Below are 13,212 nucleotides of genomic sequence, written 5' to 3'. Positions count from 1 at the left end.
ACAAACTATTCATTGTCAAGGTCACCTGCTCAGCGTCCGGGATGACATTTTATCATACCACACAATGTTTATCAAAGCTTAACACCATGGATGAAAGGCAGCAAAAATCTGTTTTTGAAACAAGACTAAAATTGTCCACAGCCACGCTAGCAGCTCTGTGAGGCTGTTGTTTGGCATAGTCGTGCTTTGAGCTAAATAAGCTAGCTAACATGTTCACAATAAAAATGCTAACTACTGTTCAGCAAGCATAAGGTTAGTTTCTATGAACAGATTTTGCATTTGTGTGCAGATCTGTAGGCAACGGGACATGATTTTGGTATTGGAAGTGTTCTGGTTTCCATTTGTAGACGAATAGTACTGACTAATAACGTTTGAATGATAGGTAAACAGTCCGTGTCGAGATGCATTGGCCGAATTGCAATCTCTGAACCCACTGGCTATGTCTCATAATGAGTTAACTTTAAAATATCTTATTTGCAAATATCTGTTTACAGAGATTAGCCTAAATGACCAGCGCCAGAAAAACATTCTTAGCTCAGATATCCGTCAGCTACACTGGATCAGTTGGAATCCCCAGAGGCTTATTGTCTTCAGACAATAGCCAATGGGTTCTGAGATTGGTACAATGCTTACCAAATTCACCATCTTGGTCTTGTGTGTTAGCCTGCTAAAATAATTAGCACAAAGTACAGTTGAGGGCTTGCCTGGGTCCAGACCTTTGAATCTGCCCACTCCATCGCAATTGAGTTGACCGATTCATCTGGCATTGTGACATGAAACAGCAGTTTCTTGGTTAAAATAATAAACAGCCACTGAGGGACACGGTGGGACTAAAGTAGCCAATTAGGACTTGGGACAGGACGAACGCTGTTGTCCAGTGGTCCGCCACAACCAATGAGTAGTAATTATAACAATGGCGAGCGCTATAGACAAGATAGAGGCTCCTATCGAAGCTGCACTAAATGGACATGTCTTCTCAAACATCCTCTTCACTCTTAAAAGCCTGGCAAAACAGTCATGTTGGCATTGCTATGCATCGGTGTGGACATAAAATTACATTTGAGTCAGGTGGATACATTGGTCTCTAGGACCTGGTTAGAGAAAATCAAATCCTCTTCCTCTACAGAAATCACCTCGAGTGGGTGCACTGTCACACTGAAGATGGAAGCAGAGTGAAACAGGCAAGCTGAGGGCCTGAGGCTGATGCAAATGTCATTAGTTTGCAGCATTTAGCATAAACCAAAGTACTGGACCATTAGAAATGTGGACTTGATGCTTTTGTTCGATGAAAAGTTAAGGGGTCGTCAAAATTATTACAATTTACCCCGACAGGGACATGAACATCTGCACCACACTTCATGGCAATCCTTCCAGTACCTGTAGAGATATTTTACTTAAAACCACAAATTTCAACTTCCTGGTTGCACTAAAGGAAAAGTTTAGAGAATTGCTTAAGTTATTAAAATAAATCCTCCAGGGAACATGGATATCTTTTTAAAATGTCATGCCAATCCTATAGTTGATGAGATATTTCTGTCCGGACCAAGGTGGTGTCACTAGCCTGACTAAAAAAGCAAGATTTGAATCTCCTGACGGACTTCAAAATCTCTGCTCCTTTATCAACTGCCCGATCAAAACTAACAGTGGAGAACAGTTGTTTCTCAAGGCACCCCATTGGTATGTAAATGTTATACAGTTTTGTTAAAAAAAAAACTTCTGCCTGATAAATAAACATAAAATACCCAGTATCACACAAGCACATCACATGTTGTATTCAGTGCTGTTTCAGACTGAAGAACAATCCCACATTTTCAGATCTGTGGTTGTGTGATAAAATGGACGAAACAAACACCAACTGAACATGCAGCCCTAGGCTATAACAAAAGGGAAGAAGCCTCACAGAAACAGACTGACTCACAAAAGCAGAACATTGAAAATGTGCTTTATCATGCAAGTCATATTTATTTTTAAATCATCAAGGCAATATAAACAGAGGAGACAGCAGAGATGTAAAACCTCCCAAAGAATACTGAAACTGATACAAACTGAGAACAACAGAGGAAGGTTTGAAATCAAAGCTCCTGCCAAGAAATGTAATGTATAACAGATTCTCTTGACAAACGACTAGAAAGAAAATAATTAAATCCAACATCCTCCATAAATTTGAGACGAATAAATATAATTCTTCAAATAAATATACCACGATCAAAGCGAAACAAAATTAGGTCTCTAAATAAAAGATTTGGCAATACAATACAAAATATGTATTAATGGCATTAGTCAAACTGGTAAATTTACAAAGAGATGGATGACTGTGTGATTGTGTGTGTGCGTAGTTATAAGTGTGTGTGTGTGTGTTTGTGTGTGTGTGTGTGAGATCTCATTCCACAGAGCAGAAGTTATCCAGAGCGTTCTCTCGGGTCTTGGGGAGCTCACGCTGTTCCAGTAGTCGGTACTGGAAGGAAACACGGTTGATGTAGTTCCCACTGGACACCAGCCTCACCACTGAGTTATCACAACCAATCTTCATCTGGGCTGAAGGGCCAGAGAGAGAAAAACAGATCCTTTACACTGGAGCACATTCTTGGTCACCAGCCAGCCCTTCTTAGCCTGGTTATGACGAGTGTGTGTGTCTTTGTTCTGTGTGAGTAGTACTGTACAGTAGTATTGCATATTACGATTCAAAATGTAGGAATATTTTACTCCCATGTTAATAAAAGAGCCTTGATAGTGCATCTTTAATTACATTTGGGTTTTTTTTCAGATATTTTCAATTTTTTGATATTAAAATCAGGTGGAAATCAAGTTGTAAAAAACAAAATTGCATGGCAAATATTTCACCATGAGAAATGATCTTTTATTTTTGTATTTTGAAGGACTTATCTGCAGTATCATCTGTCAGAACTTATATTATTGGAAGCATATTTTGAACTGTCCTCACCACGAGAGAACCATCATACCTCGTCATAGGACCCTGCTGTAAAACTAGTGAACAGCGTTTTAATGTATGCGATAATACGCAGCCAGAAATTAGTTTAAATGTTTTTGCCAGTATGGTGAAATGTGCCAAACTGTGTTTAAAATCAGGGTAATTTTCAGTGAAAATCTGCAGGCATAGCATAGCAAATCCTATCATTGTCCATTACAAGGAGTCATATTTCTGACGGAAACCTGCTGTTAGAGTGATAATCACATATTCACACTGGAGGGAAACTGGAGGGGTTCAGACTCACCGAGCCCACTGAGGGAGAAACAGAGGTCAGCTACAGGGAACATCATCGAGGTGTCCACGCCATTTCCCCCAAGCAGCTCCACATAGTCACCAGACCCCGAACAGCCTGTCCATACCTGCCTCTGTTACATAAACAAACAAACAAACAAAAAACATTAGATTCTGTGCTGAAGTGCAGCTAAAGCTAGCAGGAAACATAAGTTCTGTTTTTTTACCACTAGTGGTGCTATGGAGCACTGTGTTGATGAACAGCTTTGTATCTTGTGTCTACTGGCACATTGCTAGTAGTTAAAGTAGTCACAAGTAATGTTGAAGAAAGTTTCATCTGTGCTGGTGAGAAATATCTGTCCTGAAAATATAGATAATCATGTTTGGTTAGAAGAAAACTCAGCAGGGCATCTTCTTTAAATCCCAGCTTGTCAGCATGTTGTCGGTTAATGTGTGGTACTGATTACCCTCCTGAGATCCTGTGTCCTCATATGAAGACATTAGATTTTGGGTTTACTTGACCTTATCTTTCTGCTTGAATTAGATCTCTCGTCCTTGTTTGTGGACACTTTTTTGGGCCATCTAGTTGTAGTAAGACCACAATACACACAACTGATCCATGTAAAAACAAGATGGCAGCCATCTCTGCCAAGTCAGGCTGCAGCTGATCCTGACACAAAGGTGGACAAGGTCCAAAACCTGATCACATTTTATGGTCGAAACTTGTTTAATTTATGATTAATAATGTTTGTAGTTTGAAAGGTCAACAAATGTGACCAATTTTAGCAACAGTAACAAGTTTAGACACTCTTCATTAGAAAGTACATCATTTGCAGACATTGGGACTTTATTAGCGTTCCTTTGAGGATATTAGGGCTTATTATTATTGACAACATTTAGGGGTTTTTTTTATACTTATAAGTTCCTACTAATCTTAGATAGCTAGAAAAAATTGAAAATGCACACCAAACAAAATTTCAGGTCTCAGGATGTCAGAGCAGTGTCTCTCAAAGACCCCTAGGGGTACTTTGGAGTACTGCAGAGGAGTATGTGAGATTTTTTTAAAATGTTAAATTAAGAAATATCAGTCATGCATGATACCTAAAATAAATAAATCACTAAACTGTAAGTGCAGCTTATCAAAAAGATGCAGTTTAGTTCAACAACTAGTGTTATTGCTTGGTGACAATGGTCTGCCATGAATTTATTGACAGATTCTAAACATTTTAAAATGAAGCATGTCATTGTTTTTTAGTTACACTGATGGCACAGTGCTGTATTGTACGTCTTAATATAGGCCTTTTTTCCCACACAGGTCAGGGGCTACTTGGCTGAAAAAACATTTTAAAGGGGGAACATTATTGAAAGAAAGTTTGGAAACCACTGCATTAAAGCAGTTACTATAAACACTGCTAACAGATGGTTCTATCTAACTATCACGTAGGCAATAATCTGATATTCTGTTGCTATATACTCTAAAGCTAAAGGGTACCTTGGTCCATCATATTTTCTTTCAAAGCATACTTTTACATAAAATAAGATTACATGCAGCTGTGCCTGTAAAACAGTTCATACAAATCATGTCAGAAACTGAAAAATTTACAACATTTCAGTAGAAGTGTCAGGTTGTTGTATTTGGCCCAACAAATGCAACGCTTGCAGTTTATCATAATGTCAGCAGTCAGACCAGCTGCAGGAGTTGTTCTCTTCTGTCCAGGTTTTTAATCAACATTTTTTACATAATTTCTGCCCTTCTCTTGTTTGAGGGATTTTGATGTCATGTGGTGTTCATTACTGGAAGTTTATGAACCATTAAAGGAATACTTCACCTACAAAATGACCTTTTGTGAATCAGTTAGTCGGCCGTGATACCTTGAATTCATGAAGAGAGCTTTGTGTTTCTTGCATGCCTCGTTGAAAAATGGCGAACATATTGATTTATTGGGAACCAGGTTTAGCAACAGCTGAACTATAACAAAACATCTGCTTCCAAACTCTCACAGAACTCTTGCAGTATAATTCAAGTCTTGTTCATCCAGCCGTACACGCAGTACTTTCCAAGTACAAGCATTTGTGCCAAAACATTAGTGTTGTAGTCTGAAGTTTCACTCTTCTTTCAGTTTTCAAATATCAAGTTTTTGACAAATGTGTGTGTGTTTAGGAGGTATTGAGAATACGACTGAGGCACGCAAGAAAAACAAAGTTTTCTTCACAAACTCAAGGTAACACAGCATGAGTAAATGTTATAAAAATGGTCATTTTGTGGGTGCAGTGTTCCTTAAAGTGAATATTTACTGATGAACAATGAGCTAAAAGCCACTATAAAGCTTCCTAAAGCAGAGACGGGAGCTGCAGATTGAAAACAAGTTCACACAAGTGAAACCTGTCATATTGTCATTATTGATTATAGTCGCTTTAAAAATGCTTTGACTCAAATGTTCTTTACTACAATTTAAACTGTTTCATTATTTACACCAGAGTTCAACTTGATTGAACATTCAGCATAAAGGGTTAACAAACATTTCATCTTCCCATTTGCTGATGACAACAGCTGATTGAAGCCTTTATGAAGCCATTGCGCCTCCACACAGGTGTTTTCAATTTGCCTAATTAGACCTTTTGCCATGGAAGTGTAATTAGACTTTGTTGCACCTGTTAGAGCAGGGTAATATCTGACAACAGAATCACTCATAGCACCAGTGCGGCACTGATTTGCCAAACAGAACATGGAGTTTGGACAACTCCGCAAAACCATGGATCATTTTCTATTTTCATATGTATATATATGGTTAATACAATATGAATAAGGTCTAAATAGGTTAAATAAAACAAATGAGTAAGGAACCTTTTGATATGATTGGAAATATGTGTATTTGCTTTCTTGCCAAGAGTTTGATATGAACATTGACAAGATTCACATGTGTGTAAAGTAACATTTATTATACAGATATATATATATATATATATATATATATATACAGTACAGGCCAAAAGTTTGGACACACCTTCTCATTCAATGCGTTTTCTTTATTTTCATGACTATTTACAGTGTAGATTCTCACTGAAGGCATCAAAACTATGAATGAACACACGTGGAGTTATGTACTTAACAAAAAAAGGTGAAATAACTGAAAACATGTTTTATATTCTAGTTTCTTCAAAATAGCCACCCTTTGCTCTGATTACTGCTTTGCACACTCTTGGCATTCTCTCCATGAGCTTCAAGAGGTAGTCACCTGAAATGGTTTCCACTTCACAGGTGTGCCTTATCAGGGTTAATTAGTGGAATTTCTTGCTTTATCAATGGGGTTGGGACCATCAGTTGTGTTGTGCAGAAGTCAGGTTAATACACAGCCGACAGCCCTATTGGACAACTGTTAAAATTCATATTATGGCAAGAACCAATCAGCTAACTAAAGAAAAACGAGTGGCCATCATTACTTTAAGAAATGAAGGTCAGTCAGTCCGGAAAATTGCACAAACTTTAAATGTGTCCCCAAGTGGAGTCGCAAAAACCATCAAGCACTACAACGAAACTGGCACACATGAGGACCGACCCAGGAAAGGAAGACCAAGAGTCACCTCTGCTTCTGAGGATAAGTTCATCCGAGTCACCAGCCTCAGAAATCACAAGTTAACAGCAGCTCAGATCAGAGACCAGATGAATGCCACACAGAGTTCTAGCAGCAGACCCATCTCTAGAACAACTGTTAAGAGGAGACTGCGCGAATCAGGCCTTCATGGTCAAATAGCTGCTAGGAAACCACTGCTAAGGAGAGGCAACAAGCAGAAGAGATTTGTTTGGGCCAAGAAACACAAGGAATGGACATTAGACCAGTGGAAATCTGTGCTTTGGTCTGATGAGTCCAAATTTGAGATCTTTGGTTCCAACGCCGTGTCTTTGTGAGACGCGAAAAGGTGAACGGATGGATTCCACATGCCTGGTTCCCACTGTGAAGCATGGAGGAGGAGGTGTGATGGTGTGGGGGTGTTTTGCTGGTGACACTGTTGGGGATTTATTCAAAATTGAAGGCACACTGAACCAGCATGGCTACCACAGCATCCTGCAGCGACATGCCATCCCATCCAGTTTGCGTTTAGTTGGACGATCATTTATTTTTCAACAGGACAATGACCCCAAACACACCTCCAGGCTGTGTAAGGGCTATTTGACCAAGAAGGAGAGTGATGGAGTGCTGCGGCAGATGACCTGGCCTCCACAGTCACCGGACCTGAACCCAATGGAGATGGTTTGGGGTGAGCTGGACCGCAGAGTGAAGGCAAAGGGGCCAACAAGTGCTAAACACCTCTGGGAACTCCTTCAAGACTGTTGGAAAACCATTTCAGGTGACTACCTCTTGAAGCTCATGGAGAGAATGCCAAGAGTGTGCAAAGCAGTAATCAGAGCAAAGGGTGGTTATTTTGAAGAAACTAGAATATAAAACATGTTTTCAGTTATTTCACCTTTTTTTGTTAAGTACATAACTCCACATGTGTTCATTCATAGTTTTGATGCCTTCAGTGAGAATCTACACTGTAAATAGTCATGAAAATAAAGAAAACGCATTGAATGAGAAGGTGTGTCCAAACTTTTGGCCTGTACTGTATATATCCAATATATGCTGCTGGAGCCAGAAGACGGATAGCTTAGCTTAGCATAAATACTAAAAACAGGGGGACACAGCTAGCCTGGCTCTGTCCAACAGTACCTATTGTCATTTTTACACTTCTGTATTTGTTTGAATTTAACAAATGAGATATTAAAGGTACTGACAGGGGGGATTAGTAACATTTGACAGACCCAGACGAGCAGTTTTCAGCCTTTGAGCTAAACTATGCTAACGTCTCCTGAAAAATATTAAACTATTTAACTATTCCTTTAAGATTAGGAAAATATAGACCAATCTTACTGCAATAAATACAATAAGTTAAATGTGTTAGGGTCACTATATGTAAATATTTCCCCCTGCAAAATGCTCACATAAGTTATAAAAGTTTTTGTTTAGTAGCCTGATACTGAGACTGAATTTTATTTCACTTTAGTCTCTTGCTATTTTTATGAATATACAGTAGTTAAGTGAGTAGATACAGTATGTAGGAAGATGACATCCTACTTCTAATCACACCTATGAAGCTCTGATTGGTAAACTGTTTCTCTAAGTAGGGGAAATTGATTGATCTGGGTTCATATCCAGGTGAATGGAATGGTTTTGACCAGAGGCTGATGGAGCTAAATGATTAACTTTACTAAATGGAAAAAAAGATTATGTCAAGCTGTGACATAATCAACAAATGTGCATGTGATTAATATGACTGATACACAGATAGACGTCTTCTTATCTGAGTCATTTAAAGAAGAATTCCAAAGTTAGAAAAAGGAGTTGTTTGTCTGTCTGTCTCCGTGTCTCACCTGCGGGCTGAGCTCATTGCTTTTGGCCTGCTCCAGGCTGAGATCTGTCAGTCGGATCTCCACAGGGTAGATGATGGAGAAGCTGCAGTTCCTGCGCTGGTGTGGCATCACCATGGTGAAGCTGCCCTCTGGACTCTGAGACATGATGTTACAGGCTTTACACACATACACATACACACACACACACACACACACACACACACACACACACAGGAGGAGAGGTTTCAAATTAACAGTTCCCCGTCACCAGAGAAACTCATTACTGACACCTCATGTCACAAATTGGACATGATCAAGGCTGACTGTGGGGAGGGGACACAATTAGGGCTGAGCATGGAAATCCAATTCCAGTTCTGATGACAAAGATAAGAAAATAATGAAATCTGAATTGATAACAGTATGGTAGACTAGACAGGCACCAACAGGAGTCGGAACAGTTTACTCCTGCGGGCATGTTGTTCATTTAGAGACATTTTCGTGGTGAAGGAGCCGTGCCAATCAAAGCTGACGAGAGAATGTTTGAATAAATATTATTGAGTGTTATTTGTTCTGCAAGATTTGGAGACGAGATTAATGACTTTTAAGTGTTGTGTGTATGCGTGGTTTTTCCATTTTGATGAGGTAAGATCACGTACAAGGGAGCAGAATGAATGTGAATAAAAATCTGCTGTTATTTTAATGAAATTTGTCAAAAACAGGTGAAATATTTGTTTTCATTGGCCATGAAGGGTCCACACATGTTGAGGGACATGTTCTGAGATTTGAATGTCATTTGATGGCCAGTTTTACCCATTTGCGGCCTTCTTGTGACACAGCAGAGGCAGGATCGTGACCAGCCTCAGTTAACTGTCATTATATGAATAAGAGTTCACACATGTGCCTGAGATTTATGTTGTCTCCCTGATAAGATAATCCATTCAGACTCCCTTTTTTTGTGTCACTGCTCTGTCTTTGTCCGTCTTTGTCTCACAGCCAGACTGTGATCGTTATGTTGCTTGACACAGTGTTAACACCGTGTTTGTCAAGCAGCTGGAAAACAGGTGCATGCCTCTCATTCAATCCCGTCCTGTCGCTCTTGGCCTTGATTAATGCTCGACCAGGCGCAAATGTCCGGCAAGGACACACATGCATGCACACAAGTCACCAGTCTAGCCTTCATTTTAGGACAAGAAAATAAACAGCACAAACCTGATTTAGATGCAAGGCTGCATTTGTTTAAATGATTTCTCATGATTTTGTTTTTTGTTTACAATTTAGTTTTTATGGATGTTGTTTCTGTTTATTTTTGCTTTTAGACTTCTCAGCCCTCGAGTGACCTGAAGGACTCACGGAAAGGGTTGTGTAGCTTTTTGACAGAGAGGGTGAAGCCGCTGTCAGGGCTCTGGATGCGAAAGAAGATCATGACCACGTTCTGTGAGGAGCGGCTGCTGGCTCCCGGTGCTGTGGAGGAGCAGTAGTCTGTGTAGCGCTGGTGCAGAGGGAGCTGGTGGTCCTGTCTGCTGGGGAACTTCTCTCCCTTCAGAACCCAGCCGTCAAACATCTGCAGCAGGAAAATCATAATTTCATTTTATGATTTCATGATTTTACTCATGATATTTGCACCACATTCTTTATATTGTTTTAGGGAAGGTGTTGGGAGCCAAAAATGATCCATGTATAATATTTATTACAAAGCCACTCCCCTTAACATGCACAATATGGAGTGATAACTTTCAAGCATCGTCTTAAAAGTTGGAATAAGAATTTGAAGCAGGTGTAAAGCTCAGTATGACATACTTAGTTTTGTGTAGGAATACTGGTAAAGGAGACACAAAATTACCATCAGTGGGACTTCTCTTCACATAGGATGTGATCATGATGGAAATTTGGCAGTTCGAGAACGTGTCAAGCTATTTTTTTTACGTAGGATGAACATGTGGTTGTTGACTTGAAATATTAAAAAATTGAGAACTGAGTATATCAGTGATACTGTACGATGAATGAGTTGATCAATAAGCCAGTCTCCCCCCCAAAAATCCTTATTCTTTAATTATCAAACTTGATTGAACAGCATAATGTTTTTGAATAGCAACAACACTGCTGTTAGCTTATGCTAGCTAGTTAAAATTAAGTTAATAAAAGGCAATATTATTTAACTTCAGGTGTCTTTTTTGCATGTGCCTGCACCTGTAAGATGGTTATTTGTGCCTACGAGCTGTGTGCGTTGAAGTTTATGTCTGTGTTTGCCTTTTTTATTTTTTAATTTGTGATTTTAGCTACCTGCTCTCATCTGCGCAACACTCTGGGCAAAGTGGGGTTTTTTTTAAATTGTGCTTTAAAAATAGATTTGTCTTGACTTTTCCAAGGCTATTAGTCTAACACAGTTTACAGCACCATCTACACTGCAGTGCTGTGAATCATACTAAATTGCAACCATAATCCAACATGAATTAATTGAATTAAATTCAATCTCATTTATGCAAATGATGTGTTTGAATATAAAGATGTGTGCTGTTTGGTTGTGTTGAGCCTCTTTCTCCTGCTAAAGGGGGTCTGTGGAGTTCAGGTAACGCCTCGACCCGGCGTGTAACCCCAGTCTGTGTTATAAAGTTAACCAGTCTTTCTCTGTGTTATGCCTTTTACCACTTGAGCCCACACAGACTGGAGCTGCAATGTCACTGGCAGGCTTGGCTTCACAACTAAAGCCTTCCCACACTTGCTCTGAGCAGTGTGACCAATGCATGGAGGATTCAGTGGGGTGTTTGGCCCTTAAACACCGCCTTAACCCTGTCTGGCATCATTTTAATCAAACAGAGGCAGATGAAATAGGATTCAGAGTTTAAATTCCAAAGCTTCCTTTGTGCATGGAAGACAAGACTCTTCCACTCACAAAAGGGGCCGGGGGATGCATGGGTGTTGTTTTCGGTGAGTGGAGCCAACCTTGATGAAGTCTCCGGCGCTGCAGTCGATGTTGACGTCAGACAGCTCCAGGCTGATGACCTCACTGGGCTCGGCGATGACGAAAGCAGCACAGGCCAGCTGTGGCCGAGACGCCACAAAGGTAAAGTAGCCATCGGTGGCAAGCATGTCCAAACATCCTACGCAGCATACACAAACATTACTGATTGATAATGACAGAGAGGGGATTCACGGAACAATTTTAAGTCAGTGTTTGACCACAAGTAAACATCCAGGATTTAGTGGGATCTTAAAAACTGCTCATGAACTCAAATTGTGATGTTGATCAGCTTCATGGTCAAACACAGTGAACATAGATCTTGACTGGGGAGTAGAGCTAATATGGCTTTAGAAAGTTTGTGCCAAAATTATCCTTAAGTGTCAATTCATTCTGGGTATAACATTGACATTTCTAACATTTTGCCTTGTGCACTTTAAGAAAACATAAAACAGATGTCCTATAGTTACTTCAGGTACAGTGTTATGTAGAATAAAGACTAAGTCATGGATTGTTTAAGTGATTAATTGACTGACTGATGGATATAGTATTAAAATCAGTACCTGCCTGGTCACTACAATGAGCATCTCTATATTAAATGTTTCAAATTCATCACTTAACAAAGCTTAACTTTTAATTATGCAAAGTGTCTACTTGTTGTTTGCCAAGTCCTTGAGTCAAATCAGTGACTGAATAAAGACATCATTTACAGCTGCACTTACTGAGAGGTCTGCGGAAAATAAAATCCTCTGATTCTCTCTTTTGGTCCAAATTGAGCAGAGAATATAATCCATCTGCAGCTTCATTGTCCTGAATAAAAACACAACAGACACCAAATGTTAGGTTGAGAGAGACAGTCTAACCTGTCTGACTGAAGCGATGTGGAATTATTTGATTAACAGTGAAAAGTCTTACCTCAATGTAGCGACTGAGCCCCATCCTGGATGAGAGGGAGATCAGAAAGAGGAACAGCTGTGTGCGCAGAGCCACCGACATACTGGAGCGCGTCTCTCAGTGGAGTGTTTCCTGAAGCAGAGGGGGGAAAATAACAGCGCTGTGTGAGAGGTGGCAGCTTTTATAGCAGCACACACAGACAGACAGGCAGGCCCTACATCAGAGGGTCACTGACAAACACTGAGCCGTGCAGACTTAGTCATTTTAATCATGTATGGAAATCTGTCAGTCATCAGACCAGTATTAGTGCACCATGCTTCCCTGTGTGTGATCTAATAATAGCTTAATTTTGTTGAAACAAATCAGTTGAGTCAGAATGTAAACGTGCCAAATTGCATACACAATATTATTTTGTTGGTTTTTAAATTATGATAGCATTTTATTCATGAAAAATGAAGCTAACATGACAAATACTGAAATAAAAAATCCAGCAAACAAAGCAGCAAATTCATTTTCACACTTTTTTATATTCATAGAGTTCTTTTGAACATTTGGCCAGATGAAAATTAACTGTATTGGCCTATTTATTAATCTTTGTCTTTATAGATGAATGGATATTGTCCCTGATAAATAAACACAATGTAATAAAAATAAAAAGTTCAAGCTCTTACAACTATACAACTACAACTACTAGCACTATACAAGCACTTTTTTTCCTTTTTATCATACATTTCATGTGTGATGTGTATCTAA

General features: G+C 39.5%; 1 protein-coding gene across 1 annotated transcript; it reads right to left on the bottom strand.

Moving 5' to 3' along the window:
• Positions 1–1,941: 1,941 nt before the first annotated feature.
• Positions 1,942–12,605, bottom strand: LOC125890599 (corticotropin-releasing factor-binding protein-like). The gene is made up of 7 exons (XM_049579309.1): positions 12,481–12,605; positions 12,288–12,375; positions 11,550–11,707; positions 9,960–10,170; positions 8,631–8,785; positions 3,234–3,354; positions 1,942–2,535 (listed from the first exon to the last, which is right to left on the bottom strand). The coding sequence occupies exons 1-7, from the start codon at positions 12,559–12,561 to the stop codon at positions 2,381–2,383; spliced, it is 969 nt and encodes a 322-aa protein (XP_049435266.1). The 5' UTR covers positions 12,562–12,605; the 3' UTR covers positions 1,942–2,380.
• Positions 12,606–13,212: the final 607 nt, after the last annotated feature.

This window comes from Epinephelus fuscoguttatus, linkage group LG6 (genome assembly GCF_011397635.1).
Source record: "Epinephelus fuscoguttatus linkage group LG6, E.fuscoguttatus.final_Chr_v1".
NCBI classification, from domain to species: domain Eukaryota; kingdom Metazoa; phylum Chordata; class Actinopteri; order Perciformes; family Serranidae; genus Epinephelus; species Epinephelus fuscoguttatus.
This window is presented reverse-complemented; position numbering and strand designations above follow the sequence as displayed.